Source organism: Atractosteus spatula, chromosome 6 (genome assembly GCF_055471065.1).
Source record: "Atractosteus spatula isolate fAtrSpa1 chromosome 6, fAtrSpa1.hap1, whole genome shotgun sequence".
Taxonomy (NCBI): domain Eukaryota; kingdom Metazoa; phylum Chordata; class Actinopteri; order Semionotiformes; family Lepisosteidae; genus Atractosteus; species Atractosteus spatula.
Genome location: NC_142711.1, coordinates 29,062,351 through 29,083,594, shown reverse-complemented (window position 1 = coordinate 29,083,594; position 21,244 = coordinate 29,062,351). Strand labels below are relative to the sequence as shown.

General features: G+C 35.0%; 1 protein-coding gene across 3 annotated transcripts in view; it reads left to right on the top strand.

Moving 5' to 3' along the window:
• LOC148832732 (pituitary adenylate cyclase-activating polypeptide type I receptor-like) overlaps positions 1–21,244 on the top strand; it is a 129,281-nt gene that overhangs the window by 9,557 nt on the left and 98,480 nt on the right. For all 3 annotated transcript variants that reach the window (XM_088918560.1, XM_088918561.1, XM_088918559.1), the window contains exon 2: positions 5,950–6,132. In XM_088918560.1, coding sequence (XP_088774686.1) covers positions 6,079–6,132 — 54 coding nt within the window. In that variant the 5' untranslated portion in view covers positions 5,950–6,078. The remainder of the gene's footprint in view (positions 1–5,949; positions 6,133–21,244) is intronic.

The window sequence follows — 21,244 nt, the reverse complement described above, 5'->3', positions numbered from 1 at the left end:
AATCAATTTCCCTACGGGATTAATAAAGTATTATCTATCTATCTAAAAACAAATATGTTAACACTTTTCCAAAATAACCACAACAAGTGACCTTGTTAAAGAATTTTATGCAGATGTTTATTAAGAAAGTGGAATATGCTACTCGTATCAGCTATAAAAATATATTTATATCTATAAATAATTACAATTAATGACGTTCAGAAACTTATTTTTATTTTCAGCTTTCAACATTTCCCTTGAGTTACAGTACATGATTCTATATTAATGTTCCATATTAACTAGATTTAAAGAAGTACTGCAACAGATTAAGTTAAACTAATGTTTTCATGAACATCGAATGCACCACAAGTTCTATCTATCAACCTTCTTTGGCTACTGAAGATTCTCTGGGCAGTGTACCATGGCATGCCAAAGTCATCTTGACGCAGTATTGAGTTTTGATGCGCAATCTGAGTGGCTGCATCTGTTTTCTTTAATTCGTTAGGATCAGGGTGTATGTCAAAGAACATTGAGTTTCAGCAGAAATTAATAAGAACTTAAAAAAAAACTTAAAAAGGGCAAAAGAATTTTGTCTCCAAGCTGTAAATTGTTAGTAACCCCCACTTAATTGAAAGCATAAGCTGAACAAGGCAACCATTCAAAAGATTCACTGTATGTTTCAAGTTCATTATTGGAGACATTTGTGTGACCTTGACGTTTTACTGGCATTCTCAAAACATCAACTTGTGCAATTTGCTTTGTTGGTACAGTAGGCCTTGCAAAACTGTTAAATACTGAATTGCAATTCTGTTTTCCAGTATGGCATTTTATTGGGAGAAATATAAGAACATGCTCTTGCATTGGCTTTGCTTACAAAATGTTGCACTCAATGAATGTGAGTTGATAAAAGAATGTCTGAAATTGTAATCGATAAAAAGAACTTTGAATTTAGCAACTGACTGAAAGCAACCTTTTTTCCAATTGAAGCAATACATTCTTTATTAGCTGAAGATACAGTAGGTACAATACATGTATTATCAGCATTTCCACATTTTTAAATGTTAATTAGAGCATATGTAAAAGATCAGTCTGATTCAATAATTACAAGGTGATTACCTGTAGGTGCAGTAATTACCATTATTGTGGGATACTAGAGTCTCATTGTTTCCTCTGAAAGAAAGCCACACTGAGCCAGAAACTTAACAACAGCAACAATCAGTCTGTGGACCTCTCTCCAACAGGCATGGTCAGTTTCACACTGTCTTTTCAGTTCCAAATTTGTCTGGTGGTGGTTAAATCCAGAGTGATGTCTGAGAAAACCAGGCAAGAATCACATTACTGTGAAAAATGTTGCTCTCGTCCTCATTAGTGGAAATTACAGCAGCTTTACAATTAGATCCACAACTATGAAATATTCTCACATGAAAATACAAAACACAGAATACTCAACTAAAAAAACAGACCCTTCTGATGAAAAAAAATACATATTATTTGAGAAAAAAAGAAGCCACTCATGAGGGATGGGTTCCCCATTATTTGAGTATGTGTGAAAAGCTATTAGAAAAACACTATTTCTAATGTATGTGCTGTTTTTCAGATACTGAACAAATAGTTTTTGTTTTGACATAGTGTTGGCCCTTTTGTGAACAAACATGTTTGCATTGTTTCATTAATTGGACTGGACTGGACTGTTTGACTGACCTATGCAGTAGTTTTACAACTGTATTTTTTTATCAGCAGTTCCTCACACATTATTTTTTAAATTTTTTGATTTCCTCTTTTGAGTTGTATTATCATATGTTTTTTTCTCTGTTACTATTATTATTAGTTATTTTAATATTTTTTAAGAATTAAAAATTGTATACTTACAGTATGCCTTTATTTTCTCTGGGCCTCCTCTAACCTGATGAGCAGGGCTGCAGCTTCTAAAGCCCATGGATTAGTATTGCCGTCTTGAGAGCAGATGTATGTAGATCTCTGTGGTGTTTCCTTCTTTTTCCTTCAATTTACTTTTGCATATTTTTTGAGATTGGAGCTTTAAAATGTTTTACATGTTGTTCTTGAAATACAATGTTACACTCTCAGCTTTACATTGGTACATAACCATGTTTATAAATATACTGTATAGCCCTCACCAAAAAAGGTGTTGTGGTCCTTGACTTTTTTGTGATGACTTTTGGCTCTTTTAATTCCAGACAATATTCTCTTCATTTGTCTTAATACTTGAAATGTTGTTGATGGCCATATTAATAGGGTGGGAACAAATTAACATGATGCAGTAAGCATAACACCCTGCTCTTCACAGCTGAAACTTTGTCTCCTTTCTTCTCTTTTCAGTGTGGAATAAACCTATTACTTGTTCCTTTGCAGCCTACACATGCTGACGAAGCTACCCACCAGAACTACTTCTTTAAAGAATGTTTATTGTTTCACTCCAACAGTAACTAGTTTGTAATTACTATATAGTATTTACTGCATACAACATATACACAAACATTACTTCAAGGTAGAGCCATCAGGATATATTCCCCACTAGAGTAATCTAGTTGTTCACAGGAACCCATTAATTTTCCATTTTATTTTCCATTTTATCCATAACAGAGTCGCAGCAGAGTCGGGGCTTATCCTAGTAAACAGTGTGCCAAAGTCAGGATACTTTAGTCTTAAGGCACTGCCACTGGGCCTGATGATGTTGATGATTTAGAGTATTCTTTAGACAGTGGTCTGTGATGTATACAAATGATTTGACAAGTGAGTCAAGTCTGGCAGACAATTAGAGAGTACAATGGTACAGTCTTGCTGCTATGATGTCTCATGTGGGCAACAACATCTAGAATAATCTGGAGCATTGTCGGTTGATAGTTGTGAATGAGCTCATAAAGTGTGGAGCAAGAATACTCAAAAGCTCAGGCTGACTGCAGCAGGTTCATGGCTGTCCCTGTTTTTCTCAGCACAATTTTGATGGTCATTTGAACTGATTCAAGACAGAGAGTGTCATACTGTAAATCAAAGTCATGAGATAGCTTGATTGCATGCATACTGTACATACTTAAATACCCATCTCTTCGCATATCGCTGTTGGGTAACAAGCAAGTTTCCTTCAAGATTTGTTTCAGAAATGGAAGAAACTATGTACTGTATGACATTTATATGCACTGTAAAAAAAAGTTCTGTGTACACATTCTGGGAAATATCTGTGCATGTGCTCAAAAACTGGCAGTATAGATTTGAAAACATTGCCATCATAGGTGATGCATAAGCATTGATAGTGGCAACAGGGGAAGCTCAGCTGTGTGCTCGGCTGTGGTCAGCTATGGTGAGCTCAGCTATTTTAATATTTGGGGTAGAGATTTGAAAATACAGTTCTTCATGGCATTCTATAATTGTTTTTTAATATCTTTTGTTTTTTTAATGTTACATTTCAATGTCACATAATATAGTATTCTGCTATATCAAATAAAGTTTTAAATGAAGGTTTGGGAGGACATCAGAACTTACCTACATGATTAGTACTATGCTTTTGTTTTGTTTTTCTTGCTGGCGTGTTTCATTTTCATATTATAATTTATAATTTGTTGTCATCAGAGACAGACCTTTCCATGCATGTGTCTTAGTGTGTTATATTTTTCACATGCCTGCTTGAAAAAAGTTATTTGCTTCCACTGACTCAGTATGCCAAAACAATTATGCTGATTTGAAATGAAAACCAAACTGCTGGTTTCATTTTCATTTTTGGTATCACTATAAGCAGACCTTCTATGCAATTCTCTATAGCTTTTCTTTTTCATTACCCTGCTTAAAGAAATATAAACTTCAGTGTTTAAGACTCAGTATGCCACTGAACTCCAGCTGATGTGACAAGGAAACTGCTTTCTTGGTTTCCCTGTGATCAGTTGTGCTATGGCTGACACTCATCTATCCTTATACAATTACAGCTTTTATAGCTACTGAGTCCATCTCGATCCTGTGTCTGTTCTCTACTGCATTCCTAGTTACTCTTTTACCAAGCAAAGCTCTCCAGGCCAACCTCCTTATGCCTTGGAAACAAGCTGTTTCATGATTTGCCATGCTGCCTTCCCTTTTTCCTCATGTCATCATTTTAATGCTGTGCCGGCATTTGAGTCAGCACAACTGCACCCTGGGAGTCACCCTTTGCCCCAGAGGTCCCCTTACCTCATCAATCTTCTTTGATTTCTCTGTAGCTTTTTCAGAACTGTAACCTATCTTCGTCTTCTTTGGGAATCCAATTAGAGCCAAAATGTGTCCTGATGCACTCAGTTGTGTATCCGTAGATAAACTTCTGAATGTTGTGGGACTTCCCAGAATTCTTACCTGTGTTCTGTCTGTAACCAGTTCTTATAGCATATTCCTTTCTACTCAGACCAGTTTGTGAATTCACGCATTTTCATAAATTCAGGACCATCTAGACCAGTCCTACAAGTTTTTAGAAGTCATAATCTATATCTCTATTTGTATGTCACTTTTAGTATGTCACCTTTCATATCACTTCTCTAGAATATCATACCCTGAGCTTTCCACTAACCTTTTGACTTTATTTAAAAAAAAAAAGATTCTTTGCACACAATCTTTTTGAACTCTCTTATTTTTACCACCACTTACACTCAAAGGTACATACATTTCCTCCAACCCCTCACTATCAACAGTTGGACAGTTACTGATTTGCCACTTGCTCCTTCACCATGTCCTGAAGTTGGCTTAATAAGCACAACTAGTACAGCTTTCTGTATATTTCTTTGATTGGTGCAGCATACTTCACTACCCATTAAGGAATAGCCATCACCAAGTATTAGTTCCTTGAACGCTGATCCTTTAAAATTTTGAAGCTTATATCAAATTCAAAAACGAATTGCCTTTAAGCACGCTCAGCTTTTCCCACAATTGACAGATTTGCTTTGGTGAGATTTGCATTTTTTTCCCATATAAATTCTTGTACCAATGTTTCAATTTTTTTTTATTTTCCCCTCTGTATACCTTTCTTTGCATTTAACCATTAGCAAAATAAAAAGGTACTTATATTTCTTAAACTTTAACCATAAGTATACAGTCTTACATGACAAATATATAAAGATAAATATTTCCTAAATAGAAAGTTCACTTATTTATTGATTAAATGAGTTATTAGTAGTTAGTACTTAGTAGGTATTTATGAATTTAATTATTGATGCACTGTATTTAGTTAAAAATAGCTTATGTATTTGGATTAACATGGACTACCTGTAATTTGCAATATAAACTAGGCCTCTAAAATGAACTGCTAAGTGGTTGTCCACAAAAAGTGCAATACAAAAAGCATAATTTGACACTATGCCTGTGATATGTGCATAATTCACTCATATTTAAGGGAATATTTGAACTTCAATACTTTTCAGCCTTTTGGGGAAACAATAAACAAAGATATTCACAACTACAGTATATGGATACTTGATCCCTCTGACCATGTCAGGAACACCCAAAAGGCATCTTGTTTATATAGACATCACCTTTATTCCACCTTTTACTGAAAGTGCCGTGCCATTTATATGAATATACTATACAGTATATGGACTCTTAACAGTTGTCTCCAAACAAGACAAGAGGCCAAATTTATCCTTAAAAATTTCACATCTACTCCCAATTAAGTGAATATTTTTTTTCTAAGTATCTCCATTAATTTTCTGAAGTCAGTCTTTCATAATCCCCGCGCAGTTATTCTTTGGATACTCCTTCTTACCTGCCGTACCATTGTCCCATTTCCCTGATGTTTGTCCAATTTATCAATCTTTAGCCTCCTATTCCTTCTCTTTCTGCCATTCACTCACGTATTTGAAGAAGGCCCCATAGGTGTATAATGTTTTCAGTGTGGAATTAATTAATACTTGTTTCTGTGCACATTTATATGTGTATTTGATTGAAACATTTAATATGATTGTCAGCATTCTTATGATTTTGTTGTTTTATCTTCTATTTCAGATTCTGAGATGATATTTGAGAAGTCAACACAGTTGTTTAACAAATTTTAAAGATTCTGAAGACTTTTACGATTACAACAACCCGGTATTAGCAAATTTCTTGTCTGAAAAATTTGAATCATAAGAAGAGATGTGTTATACCATCAAAGGATTCCTGATTGCTTTCTTCTTGCTCCTTCCTATGGTAAGGAAAACATCAAAAATGTTTTATTACATATTTATATTAATAAAATTACAGCTTACATTGTTTGTTTACAGACATACAGTTCCTGTACCAGATATTTGCAAAGTTTAAAAGGGCTGTTTTTTATCTGTGCTACATTTAGCATAGTATACTATATTTTTTTAAGTACAGCAATTGTTTGGTTTTAGTGGAAGCACCACTATATTGATAGATATATTATATATGCCAATGTATCAAAGCATGGGAGGTATTTCTATCGTAAGTGTAATTAATTGTTTTCTGCACATATTTAGGCACACAAATACTCAGTTAACCCTTCCAATTTATTTCAGACAATGTGTCATTTCACAATTATTGTATTTTTTTTATAGGTGGTAAAATGTTTTCACAAAAGCATAACCTCATTTATGTGGCATGAGGCAAACTGTTATAGAATACTACAGTATATAACACATAAACACTTAATAGTAATATAACTTGTGTTTTATCTTTTCTTAGAGAAATATCTCCTTTTTTCTAACACTTAAACATTTAAATGATAAGCCTTAATTTTACGATTGTTTTTGAGACCTCTGTAATAAGCAAATCGAATGGAGGATCAGATGATTGTAGCACCTTAGTACATACAACATGAATGAAGGCTAAATGTTACACATGGGCAAATGAAATTACATGCAGCACTTAAAAATTGAACAACGATGCCTCAGTTTTAATATCATCCTAGTCTATATGATTTACAAAAGTATATATTTAAGAAAAATGTTTCTGATTATTTAATAAGGTTAATAATAAGGTTAATAAGGTTAAACCTTTTGGTTATTCACTGGAAAAGATCCTTTATTCTCATTGTATTACATATAGTATGTTCTACTGTATAATGTATAAACCTTAAACTATTGTGAGGAAGGTCTTTAAAACCTCTTTGTGTTCATGGTTGTAAAATACAAGGGTTAGTTTAAATGAATAACATGTGGCTTCATTAATGTTTAAGCATAAATTTCATTAAAAAAAAAATCTCTGTTCAAATTAAAAGTAACCTGTTGTGTTATCTTAGCACAGATACTGTTCTTATTGTCTGGTACTGACATAGAAAGTTACAGCCTCAGACTAATCTTTAGTAGATTTGCAAAGTACAAACTCAAGATGTGAAAAATACATACCAAATGGAACCAAATGCCATTATTTACTTGGTTTGTAAATTGTGACTGGCAAAGTTTACATTTAATGTGAAAGTAAATCAACTTTCAGAAGGCAAAAAGATGCAAGATAACGCAACAGAAAATAAAGTTTTGAGTTTTTAACGAAAACATTTGAAAAAGAGAATCTTGCAGTTTTGTAATAACATAAGAGTTACCTACTCCACGATTATATACTGTATATACAGTATGTTCACTGAACATCACTGTTTATGCATATATGTTTTTATAGAAAATATCTTTTGGAGAATTAGCAATACTAAAGTATGACCATGTTGGTAAAGGTTTTATGTTTCATTGGTGCTTAATAGTAATATTAATCATGTATTTAATTTGTTAGAGGAAATGGAAAAAAAATGTTTATTTGTTCCAGAAAAAAAACACAATTATATGCATCACATTATAGATCACATTCTATTGAGAACACAGTAGGAGGCATCAGAAATTCAATGCAAAGTTTCATATCTAAAGTGTTTTGTGGGGTCTTCTTCATTTTTTTCATGCATACCTTTATTGTAGAATCACATGCTCACTTCATGCGCCACTGTTGTTATTCTCAGCTCCATTCACCCCAGGTACCCCGAATGACTGTTGGTTCATTTCTCCACCCAGATCAACATTCCATCTAATCCTGATCCCAGCTTCAGTCATCATCTACTGGACTGCTTTTAATTTGAGTTTTTGGCAGTTTGCAAGTCTCTTCTGTGAACTGCAAAAATCTTGCATCTGTTATGTTCGACCAAAAATCTATAGAGTTTATCAGTGACTTTATAATCATCTCCCTTGATTCCCCTCTTTTTCTCTGTTAGCCACATCAATTCTGTCACTTGTAATTATTTAGGGAGAAAGGATTTAATAATCATTAGGTCAGTCCCCCATGCCTCTGCTATACCTAGCTTTAACAGCTTGACCTAAGGTGGACTTCTTTTACTATGCCATAACAAATCACACTGTTTACCCCATCAAGCTGGGCGCCTGGGTTTCTAAAGCTGGCCTCTCAAGCACTATTAAAATCATGCCTCTTGACTCAACTCTGGCATCTCTTCAGCATTTCCTAGAGAAGTTTTACTTTGCACTTCATTTAACATTTGTCTCTAGGAGCAACCAAACCCTTTTCAACACCTTAGCTGAAGTGCTCTACTGAATCCTCTCTAATAATTAGATACTCCTCTTTCTTCATCTTCTAGATTTTTTCAATTAATTTTCCCAGCTTTCCTCACGCAAGCCTGTTTAAAAAAATTGAGCCCTGCTTATAGTGGATAAAATATCTGGTCCACATGCAGCCATCACATTTCTTGGAATTATTCTCAGTTCTAAAATTCTTCATCCTTTTCGCTTCATGATAAGCTTAACTATGTTCATTTTTACTTTCCTACCTACATGTACTTGTCATCATAATCATGCAGAAAAAAAACTCTTCTTTTTGCTGGGTCTCCATAACTATACCATGTGAATCATTCTACAAGACCAATCATTGATTTAGCATCTCTTTGATCTTTCCTCATCAGTCTGTTCCTTCCATCACTCCTAACAGTAACATTCATCTAATCACAAAGCAAAACTTCGGTATTGGCATTTATTTTTGTAGAAGTGAAATCCTCTTTTTTTTAGGAGTTATTGTCATCTTGAGCTTGAGGCGAACTCCAACTTTTACGAGTGTAGCACATTCTGTTCACCTTGGAGGCTATTATTAAGTTAAGTATTTCATTTCACTCTGGCCTTCTATGTTTTCATCCATTTTCTTGTTGGAATTCCTTCTACCTTTAAATTATACCCAGTCATTGTAGCTGCTTTGTTTGGGGCCACAGCTAGAAATAAAAGTCCTTCATTTATCATTATAATCATCCACATCATAAAAAAGGAGATTGTCCTCCAAGCTAATTGAGAAATTACACAGTGGTTCCATATGGCTTTTTATTTCTTATTGTCACTACTTTTAGCACAGGCCATCTCAGTAGTATAGCTGACAGTTGTTCTCATTCTCAGTTTCAGAAATTCAAAACCTTTGTTTTTGAACCCAGTCTGGATCCTTGTCTAATTACTTTTTATTCTGATCTAATCTTCCTCTGAGTCCTAATTACCAATGACCAAAAATGCCATATGATCAGGAACTGCATCTTACTCCCTTAGTTACCTTGTAGATACAAGTCTGCATTATGTAACAAAAGCACACTTTCACCACAACAATTCTGCACTTACTACGACAAAATGTTTTTGATTGATAATATGCTGTGTTTTGTGTGTTTCTGAGTAATTTTGTGTAAATGTTTTTAAGTATTTTTTCTTCACATGGTTTTATTTTAAAACACTTCAGGTTCATTTGGGTAATATTTATTTGTTCTTTATACAGTAAACAGTCATGTGGAAAAGAAAGTACACCCTCTTTCAATTCAATGGTTTTACATGTCAGGGCATAAATAACAATCGTTTGGTCTTCACCAACTTCTATAGACAAATCTAGCCTCAGAAAACAGACAACACCTAACAGATTTCACTATGTCATTATTCAACAAAAAGTAAGCCAAAATGCAGAAACCATGTGGGAAACATTAAGTGCACCCTTACTGCTTCCATAGGAATTAAAAAGGTAATTAGCAGCCAAATGCACTTGATTAATTGATCATCAGGAAGTGTGACTACCTCTATAAAAGCAGAACTTTTGGCAGTTTGGTGGTCTGGAGCTTTCAGGTGTGTGTTAACACCATGCCAAGGAGAAAAGACATCAGCAATGAACTCAGACAAGCAGGTGTTGCTGCTCATCAATCTGGGAAGGGTTATTAGGCCATTTCCAAACAATTTGAAATCTACAGTGAGAAGGATTATTTACAAATGGAGAACATTAAAGACAGTTGCTAATCTTCCCAGGAGTGGGTGTCTCAGAAACTTCACCCCAAGTTCAGACTGTATAATGTTCAGAGAAATTGCAAAGAACCCAAGAGCTACTTGGTAGGGATCTACAGGTCTCGGTTAACATGTTAAATGTTAAGGTTCGTGACAGTATCATCAGAAAAAGACTGAACAAATATAGCTTTCATGGAAGGGTAGACAGGAGAAAGCCCCTTCTCTCCAAAAAGAACATGGCAGCATGACTTAGGTTTGCAAAGTTGCATCTGAAGTGTCCTTTGAACAGATGAGACCAAAGTGAAGATGTTTGGTCATTATGCACCACGCCATGTTTGGCAATAAACAAACACAGCTTATCACCGCAAACACCTCATACATACCATCCAGCATGGTGGTGGAGGGGTGATGATTTGGGCTTGTTTTGCAGCCACAGGACCAGGGCACCTTGCAGTCATCGAGTCGACCATGGACTCCTCTTCCAAAGTATTCTAGAGACAAATGTGAGGCCATCTGTCCGACAGCTAAAGCTTGACCGAAATTAGGTCATGCAACATGATAATGATCCCTAGCACTCCAGCAAATCTACAACTGAATGGCTGAAAAAGAAAAGATTCAAGGTGTTGGAGTGGCCAAGTCAAAGTCCAGACCTCAACCAGATTGAGATGCTGTGTTGGGACCTTAAGAGAGCTGTGCATAAACGAATGCCCTCAAACATCAATGAAATGAAGCAATGTTGTAAAGAAGAGTGGGCCAAAATTCCTCCAAAACGATGTGAGAGGCTGATAAACTCATACAGAAAATGATTACTTCAGGTTATTGCTGCGGAAGGTGGTTCTACAGGTTACTGAATCATGGGGTGTACTTAGTTTTTCACACATGGCTTCTGCATGTTGGCTTATTTTTTGTTAAATAAATAATGACATAGTGGAATCTATTATGTGTTGTTTGTCACCTGATGTTAGATTTACCTTATTTTAGGACCTGGTAAGGACCAGATGATTTTTTGTTATGTCCTGATATATAAAGCCATAGAATTGTTGCATTCACTATTCACTTAGCTGCATGGAAAAGATCTATGACATTGGTCCTCAATATTTGATGCACAATGCCCCCCTTTCAGTTAACACAGCACCACAGCCTCCCCCTTGGTGTAAAGGATAACAGTTTTATTTAAACATTTAAAAAAAGATCAATTTCAGTTGCTACTTGTGAACTTAATCTTACATGAATGAAAAATATTTTTTACTTCAAAAACAAACAGATTCCAGGTGGAATGATTCAAATTCACATTTGAACATCAGTGTATTTAGGAGTTTGCCTCAACCATTATTTGTGTGAGCTTATAGATAATGCACATTTGCCACAAGTTTTGAAATTCTTGGCTCTGTGAAATAGTAGTACAACAGGAGTCACTTTCAATATCAAGTCAAAGTGCTTTTTTTATCATTGAAAACTCCAGCCACACTCAGACAGGAGGATGAAAATGGGATAAGGATGCACATAGCTTGTTCTCCTGGTGATTATGCTTTGACATTGAAAGAAAGAAAATGTAACATGGCTTAGTTTTATAATGTTGCCACTAGGGAAGACATTATTTGTTGTTATTGTGTGCTTCATTGTCTGTATTAACTCTGCTAATGTGTGATTATATGGTGAATAGCCACATGTTTACTCAAATCCAAGGAAATGGGGACCAAAGTAATTGCAGTTTTCCTAAAAAAATTAATTAACTGTTTTTGTTATTAAATAATTGATTGGATCAGAATTTGTCGATGAGATTTTGCTAACTAAAATTTGTTTAAAAGAATTTGCTGGTTGGATGTATCATTATTCTTGCTGCAGGAAAAGCAAACTTTCTGCAGATTATATGGAATGGATTTGTAGTGACTATAGACAAATTCTGCTTGTTGTTGACTGTGATTGGGGTTGATCAGCACTGACAATTTTGAATTCAGTGGAGCCTGTATTGCAACTTTGGACTCAATTATCCGTGGCATATGGACACCTATGACAAACTGAAACCTTAAGGCATAGACATTACATGGCTTTTCAAAGTGGATTATCTGGATAGAAGCACACAAAAAATGATCCCAAGGTTGTTGCAGGCAAACCAAAAATGTAGGAGTGGGAGTGTTGCTATTTGACAGCACGACTTGAACAGAACTTAGCAGCCAGCTGCCAAGAACTTGGAGCATGTGCTTCCCTACTGATGTATTTCTGATGCCTCTTACAGTAAAATGAAAATAAGGGCAACCAACTAAATACAGCAATTAAATTTCTGTTAAACCACTTTTTTCATTTGGAGTTAACTATGATGATAAAATGCATGTTAAAATGTCATGACATTTAATTGAAAATGTCTGTTAAATTGTTTACCATAGTAGCAATTGTGTTTGTATGCAAAATACATTTGGAAAGTAACCTTTTGCCACAACACCAAAGGATTATACTACAGTATATGGCAGTTTCCTGTTATGACGAGAGGTTAGTTTCTCAAATACTTTTCAAAATAGTTTTAGAAAGTAACCTCTTATCATAACATCAAATGTTTATGCTACTTAATGAACTGGACAAATACTGTACTGTATGTCCTTGATGAAGTCTGCTGTATTCAAAAGGACTATCAAAAATCCTATGTAGAAAAGAAGTCCTAAATAGGAGTTTTTGAAGTCCTAATTACGAGATAAAAAGTTTTTATTAGAAGAAAAAGTCCTATGTTGAGTTTTATTATTTTTTTAGTTTTTCCTTGTGGCACCAGGACACTGCCGTAGGGACCTAACATTTTTGTTTAAATTATGTGTTATTTGTTTAATCAGACTTTGTTTTATATCATATGACTTAACTGAAAATCAGATCACACTTTAGGAGCAGTTAATGCAGGAATATACTGTAGATGACACCAAAGGTTCACAAACGTTTTCTCACCATTGTAAAGAAAAAACAGCAAGTATTCTGTCCTTCATTTTCTACAAGTGTTTCAATGAAACTGCAAGCATTTAATTTTTCATTACACTACAGATAAACACTATATACTGTATAATATATATAAAGATCAAATAATGAAAATTACTGATCTTATTGCTTGCACAGCAAGTGAAACTAAATTAACCTTAAGTGAAAACGATATATCATAAATCGAACACATTGTCATAAATATTTGCCGTTGGTAATTATGCACTTAAAGAAGCTACAGCTGTAATTCATTTCTTGAAAGCCATTCAAATCACTATTGGCCTTTTTTTGGGTTTTTACACGTTTCTTTGCTTTAAATAACTTTAAAAAATAAATTATTTTTTAAAGCCACTATGAATTATATATATGTATTTTTTAAAATCAAAAATAAAATTATCTATTTTCTAATTATTATTTATACAATACTCAATTACTGTAATTAAAAAAATAAAATGTTAGTGTTACTGTACAGTATGATTAATGCAGGAGAGCACTAATTGAGAATTAATAAACATGCAACTTTTACAGCTAAAATAAAATTTTACTATATAACCATAAATGACAACCATACACAATCTGTGATACATTAAGGATTCACTGTGCCAATAGTCAATAGACATCTTCAAACACATTTAATTATTGGGTGTAGTAAGTTGCTTTGGATAAAATCATCAGAAAATAATAATATAGTCAAATGAACAAACATATTATCGGGGAGGCAGGGATCAGTGGAGTGCAAAGACATACAATAAAATAATTTACCCTTGACAGAAAAAAGAATAATAATATTTATCTTTTTTTTCTATTTAAAAAGTGCTAGACATTGCCAATGTTTGAAAATAATTAGAATTAATTTTACTTGCAATAAAATGGACATAATTATGTCAAAACAAAGAAGGGCAGAGCAAATTGCAAAATCAGTAGTTAAAGTATTCTCTGAAGCATGGAACTACACAAAGAGTATTTAGTCATTGGTACATATAAATCAATTTTTTTTCAATTGACATGGTCAACCTATAGTCAGCAGACATACAGTATAGAAAAAAAATGCATCATTGTACTTGTGTGGGGTGTGATCACATTTTACCTCCTTCTTGCCTTCTTGCTAATAATATCAGCGACAGCTTGATGAGGTTCAGTCAGTAGGTGATGAAAGTGAAGGGTGTTCCAGTAGGTTTTTTGTGAAAGTTTCAGTTATTGAACACAACCATCTTTTTTCTTTTTTTGTTAGAAAGGCAAAATACTTAATAATAAGGATTTTATATGCTAAGTATTTTCAGATTTTTTTTATTAATCTTACATTAATTACTGACTGTGATGCACTTGAGTGTCTGTTGCATTAAAGCACTAAATGAACTCATTAGTGAGAGAGATGATTGGGCACAGGAGATGAGGAGAATAGATTAACCTATTGAAAGTCAAGTCTGGTGAAAATGAAACATTGCATAGGAAGGAACCAATGTGCTCTGCTAAACAAGAACAATGCCTTTGTGCCATCAGCATATTGGGAGATGGCCTATGATGTTCACAGCAAACAAATTCTATCATACAGTACTACTGTACATGAATCAAATCCTGAGGACTCATGCTAATATGATAACATTCCAGCAGGTAACATTCAAAACCATTGCATTAATACTGTTTTTGTTACAGTGGCTTTCTTGTGAGATGAGAATATGACAGCAATACAGTACGCTAGAAGCCTTGTTTGCCAGACATGAACCACATTTAACAGTGAATAGACATAAACTTGTTCAGGCTCTTGAGACAAATTAATTTACCTACAGTATGTAATGCTGTGCATCAAATTTAAATAGAAAATGAAATATGTTTGTTGTGACAGTTTTGTGATTTTGTGATATGTTTCTTTTCATGCTTAGTATATACATTATACACACGTATAACCTTTGTGTATAAGTTTAAAAAAAACATTTTGGGGAATGCTTTTTAAGGAAGCATTATGACTTATAGATGAAAATATTAAGGAATGCTAGTTCTCAAATGAAACATTTGTCTGATCTTAGCAGCTCTGAATCCAGGTCTCTGACCAATGGAAGCTGGGTATTTACAGAACCACTAAGTTTATCATCATATTATCAAAACGTTGGACAGATTGTTGGGCTTTGCTGTTTAGTAAATAAATTCCGTGAGTAAACATTGAAAAGGAAAAATGAATATTTGTAGTAGTTCACTAGGAATAACTCCCAAGAATTAAGTATAACGAATGGTTTTATGTAGTGTTTTGGTCAAAATCTGGCTTAACCCATTTGGCTGAGGGCTAACCTCCTGGCCTAAGATGAGGAGGCTAGTACCCCCTGCCAGATTGAGGAGTGACCAAGGGATAACTGCAACCTTGAAATAGGGTGGATTTGGGATGCAAGAAGATATATGGGAATAATGGGAATAATGTATAGTATGTATAATGTTTTAGGTGAGAAAATTGTCAGGAGTGAATTTGAATTACAGATGCAGACATTCAAAATGGGTGGGGTATTTTGCGGTATATCCCGGTGGGCGTGTCGCATCAAAATGCAGTTTCACGCAGTATCACGTGGTATATCGCGTCATTTGACGTCATACCGGAAAGTATCCGGAATCAACTTGTAAAACCGGGAGCCAATAAAGCTTAACCTCTCATGTACAGCATTTGAGCTTTTAAATTTAAACTGTGTATTACAGCATGTTAATCATCAGTCATTAAAAAGTTGGTATATTTTATGAAAGCAAGATTGCTCAGTTGGGCAAAAGTACACAACCTACCTGTCACGATTATAGTTCCCCCTCCTTAAGGGTGCTCCAGCCCTTTCACTTTAGACTTTATTCTGTGCACCTGTTTCCTATTCCCAGCCCACCTTAAAAGCCAGGCGCTGACGTTCATCCGGGCTCTGCATCTGATTTCCGTATCGTGCGAGTCCGGGACCTGGAAGCGCCTGGTCCCGTTAAGGTTTTAACCTCGGTTCCCGTTCCTGTTCCCTGTTCCCTGTTCCCTGTCCGCCGGTTCCGACCCGGCCTTCGTGTTTTAATTCCGCGTTTTGATGGATCTCCTGGTTTTGGACTTACCTTTCTGTTTTGGATACTCTCTAAGGACTACTCTTTTGGATTGTTCGCCTCGGCCGCACCTCCCCCGTGCACCAGCGCACCTTGGACACGCCCCCCTGTCTTCAGCCCCGTATTCCTGCATGACGTTTCCCCAGTGTTTCCCCACTTCGTCGGATTGTGTCGTCCGCATAGGGTCCGGAAAGAACTGTTCGTTACACTACCTTTATCATAAATATTTTAATTATGCAGAAATATTTTATGCATCAAAGCCTTTACCGAAGATATTACTCATATTATTATTAATGAATGACCTTGGACAAGCTGTAAACTCAAAGTATTACGCTGGTCCACATTATTTGTAACCGTCATTTGAAATGAAAAGACTTTATTTTTTCATCGACAAAAAGTAACAACACAGCATTTCGTTGATCTAACTAACAAGGACGGGACATTAGCTAGCCAATATGATAAAGGAATAAATTACTTTTTTTGTTTATTTCTTTAGCACATTTATTTGAACATTTCCATCGATTGTACAAGCACTGAAAAAACTGTCCAATCCCTAGTTCATCGGGCATTTTCTTTTAGTATAACAGACATAAAAACTCCCTTGCTTTTAACAGAGCATTTCATAATTTCTAACAACGAAAATTATTTAAACTGCGACAATTATCATTCAACCAGAGCTCAAAATATCACAAGGATCCTCAAGAGCACAACAACGACTGTTTTAAAAGATACTTGTACCAGATACATGAGAATCCAAGCCTTTTTATCTACGTCTTTAAAATTTATCACACAGTAACAAGTCAAATTTCAGGGGCGTCCGTATACCAGAGATTATGGTACCGCTTCAGAAGGGTGTCAGCCAGTCAGATTCCAGGACCGGAATTATCTGTTTTATAATCGAGAATATATAAGCACGTATCTAAATAAATTAATCATGATATTAATTTAAGGATCTAAATTTCTAAATCTATGTATCTATATAGCTGGTAGTATTACTGTATTTCACTTTGTAAACATGTTTTGTTAACACCCGAATCGCAGGTGGATTCTGTTTTTTGGTCTGTTATGGTCTGTAGCTCAAATCCTGCTTAACTAAAAATTAGACACGAGAAGAGTATTATTGGACAATGTTGTGAGGCTCTGGCGGAATTTCTCTGTAAACTGAAGAGTTATAGAGGAGACAGGTTGTGTATCGCTTCTTTTGACACTTGTAAAAAAAACATTCCAATGTTAATGCGACACGGAAGATAATGTGGTGTATTGGTCGTTAGTGAAAAGATTCAATCATTTAATCTCTTTACTGTGCACATTTTAATCCGCTTAGTATTGAATATTTATATGGAATTTTACCACTAAAGGGAAATTTTAGTAGCTAAGCATAAAACGCAGAGGAGCCTAATGAAGGTCATAAAGGTCATAAACAATATTAATTTAGGAACATAAACATATTATGTAAACTGTATGTTGCTGTTATTGGTATTTTAAAGAAAAAATACACACCAATACTCAATTTCTCCTAAAGTATATTGACATTTTTTATATTTCAAAATGACACATGTTCCTACTGTATGTACAGTACACAGCGGTACCGCAGGTTGAACTGTAGGGCGCAAATCCACCCTAACCCAAAAGCCCAACATATTAATGTGCATTCGCCTGACGCTGCGCGGTTTTCATCACTCTCTGCGGGAGTGCTGGCTGTGACGAATTAAACTGGTTTCACAGGTATTTTCAACCCCCAGCCACTGTTGTTTCATCGGTTGATATCCTGTAAAGCGCTTTGAGGAGCCACCTTTAAAGGCGCTCTATAAAATAAAGTTTTTTATTATTATTATTATTATTATTAATATTGATCATATTTTTCCTCCCAGAACTCCCAGACTCGTTCGAAAAAAAGTTCATCCCATCTACAATACATTATTTTTAATATTTTTGTGGTAAGAGGGAACAAAACATCAGTATTTACTGCTAGTAATTAGTGTATGATCTATAGTTGAAATCTGAGCCTAAATAAAAAGAAAAAGCATTTTCAGAAAGCAATTACACTGTGTTTATGTAGAATAAGTGATTAGGTTTAGGAGCAATCTAATTACTTATTCGTTTAAAACGCTATATAAAATAAAGTTTATTATTAATTTGCTGGACAGAGTGGTGAATATTATTATGCAGAAGACAAAGATAACGATTTACGTTAAAAGACATTTAATTAAACACGGGTTTGTGATTTAAATGGGAATGGGGGTGACAGGAACTCTTAATCTAAATAAAAATAAAATAAATAAAACAGGTTTCGATAGTTAATAACCACTTTTTATGCACGAAACACGGGTGATTTTTCTTCCTCCTGATCAGTTTAGAAATCTGTGTACGCTGTAAGGTTTTTACTTCTTAATTAAACTTTTAAAATACACGTTTCGAATAGAAAGAAATCCTATTCGTGGTATATAGAGCAGATTAGCACGTCTTTTTTCCCCAATCAGAGGGGTGTCAGATGGTGTCAGCCAATCACCATTCTGAAGCCCTACCGTAATCTCTGGTATAGGGAGACCCCAGAATTCTGTCCCATAGTTTAGATAGATGATAGATATTTTTATTGATCCCGTGAGGGAAATAAAGTAAATCATTTTCATTTTAGGAAATTATTAAACACTCGGTTAAAGGCAAAGGAGATTGTCTGTTATAGTTGACATAAAAACAAGAGTTTGCTGCGGCGTTATTGGAAACCCAAATTTAACAAAAAATCGCTGGCATTATATCCTAGAAGACACAGACCGGCGCCAGACCGGGAGAATGCCCACAGCGTAAAAGAAAATGCCTGATGAACTAGGGATTGGACAGTTTCCAAGTGCTTGTACAATCGATGGAAATGTTCAAATAAATGTGCAAAAGAAATAAACAAAATAATCATTTATTTCTTTATCATATTGACTAGCTAATGTCCTCTCTTTGCTAGTTAGTGGCTGTGTTTCTGCGTTGGGTAGCAATGGGTGACTATGTTCTCAGGCGGAAGATGTAAACAGCTTAATTTTCATGTTAAATAATTTTTTTAAATTAAAATTCATTCTATACAGCAATCGCATATTTGGGTACCGTTTCATAAAACTTTCATGCTTAAAATGTTTAGGGAGAAATGGAAGACTGGTGTGTATTTTTTCTTTAAACTACCAAGACCAGCCATACACAGTACAGTTTACATACAGTAATGTTTATGTTCCTAAATTAATATCGTTTATGACCTTCAGATGCGTTATGCTCCTCTTCTTTTTATGCTCAGCTACTAAAATTTCCCTTTAGTGGTAAAATTTCATATAAATATTCAATACTAAGCAGATTGAAATGTGCACAGTGAAGAGATTAAATGATTAAATCTTTTCACTACCGACCAATGCACCACGAGTGCCCCTGTTGGTCATTTTGGCCAGCCAATCACTTACCACGGTGCCCTGCACCGCGGGTAAGTGTGGGTAGTTGCCCGTACCGCTGGTTTGTACCGTGCATTTTGAATGGCTGCATCTGTACTAACAGTTGAGACTGATCAAACTTGGACAATGACAGTTGTTGTCTTTTTGTATTTTACTAGAAATGGTACATAGTTGATGTTGATTTTGTAGACCATGTTATGTTGGCGTCACACTACATGACTCGACACAACTTCTAGTTGGAGAACATTTCAAATTTTGCGACTGCAGTTGCTGAATCTCGCTGCCTTTACTGTCCTAGAGGGTGATAAAATATATGACTAGGAATTGCAGGGGGTGACTACACGATTCCCTCTCGACTTTTCATCATGGTTCTAAATCTTGTATTGCGCCACAAAAGTACCGCGAGGTCACCTCATTTTGGCGGCCAATCAACGTGGAGCACACCGGAATAAGAAGAGGAGTACTGCACGAAAGAAAACAACATGGAGAACAAGCAAACTTTGTCGTGGTACGACAAACACGAAACATCATATTAACAAATATGTCACTGGTGAAAACAGTAAATCTTTAATTTCTACTTTGTAATATCTGTAGCAGCATTATCATTTTTATCTGATTTTATACACTAAGCAAAACTAGATCAAGCAGTACAAGTTAGATTATTGCAGTAAGTGGTGTTGATGGAAATGTATGGTGGGCTCTTCACCCTGGCTTAGATTAGTGACCAGTGAATTTTGTTGACCAGTGGAAAAAAAAAGTTACACTGATACAATGATGGATTCTTGGAAATAATACTACAGTATATGTGTGTGACAAAATTGCAATCTCTGTACTTTTTGCAATTTTAATATGCATGTGAACTCTCCTATCTCTTCAGCCACAGTCAATTTCTTAGCTACTTCAGATTGTTTGGATTAAGCTTTACTTAGCATATCAAGTTCCCAACAAATGAGCATGACCTTATACTTAGTTATTTCTTGTGCAGTGGGCATTTCAAACTAACAAGCATTTGAATTGAACATTTCTGATCATATGTGTGTCCTACAGGACGTGGAAGTTCCTCCAACGTCTGTTGATAGTAAGTGCAATATAACCTGTAGAATAAATTTGGTGAATACAATGAATGTATTGGAGATCACAAAGACTCTGCGTTTCAGTTTCTTTTACCTGAGGATTCTGTTGCTCAATACAATGATACCCTAATAACAATATTGTATCTTCTGTGAAAACCTATCCCATTTCTTTTGTTTTTTTTTCTTCCTGGTATTAAGTTAAATGTACTTTATAAAAGCAGCAGGATGGTGTTTTAAGTATTTCTGGAGAAACATTAGGATGACTGTTAATCTACAGGTTTATGAACAAAATCAAAAGACCAATAGCAATGCCCTTATGCTGTTCAGATCATTTTTCTTTTCCAGTCTGATTAACCTGCAAATAAGTTAGCTTTTCCTCCCTCTGCTAAACAGCTAGTTAAAATGTAACCTTCAGCATGTATCTTGTGTTCTTTCCTCTTGTTCAGGTAGCTTTTTCAGCCTCGTGTCCATTTGGTATTGACCTAATCAATCAGTCCCCAAAATCGTATGTTGTTCCTTTAAGATTAATGACTGCTGGTATTATGCCAATTCCCAGGTAGCCTTTTCTTGCAGAAAT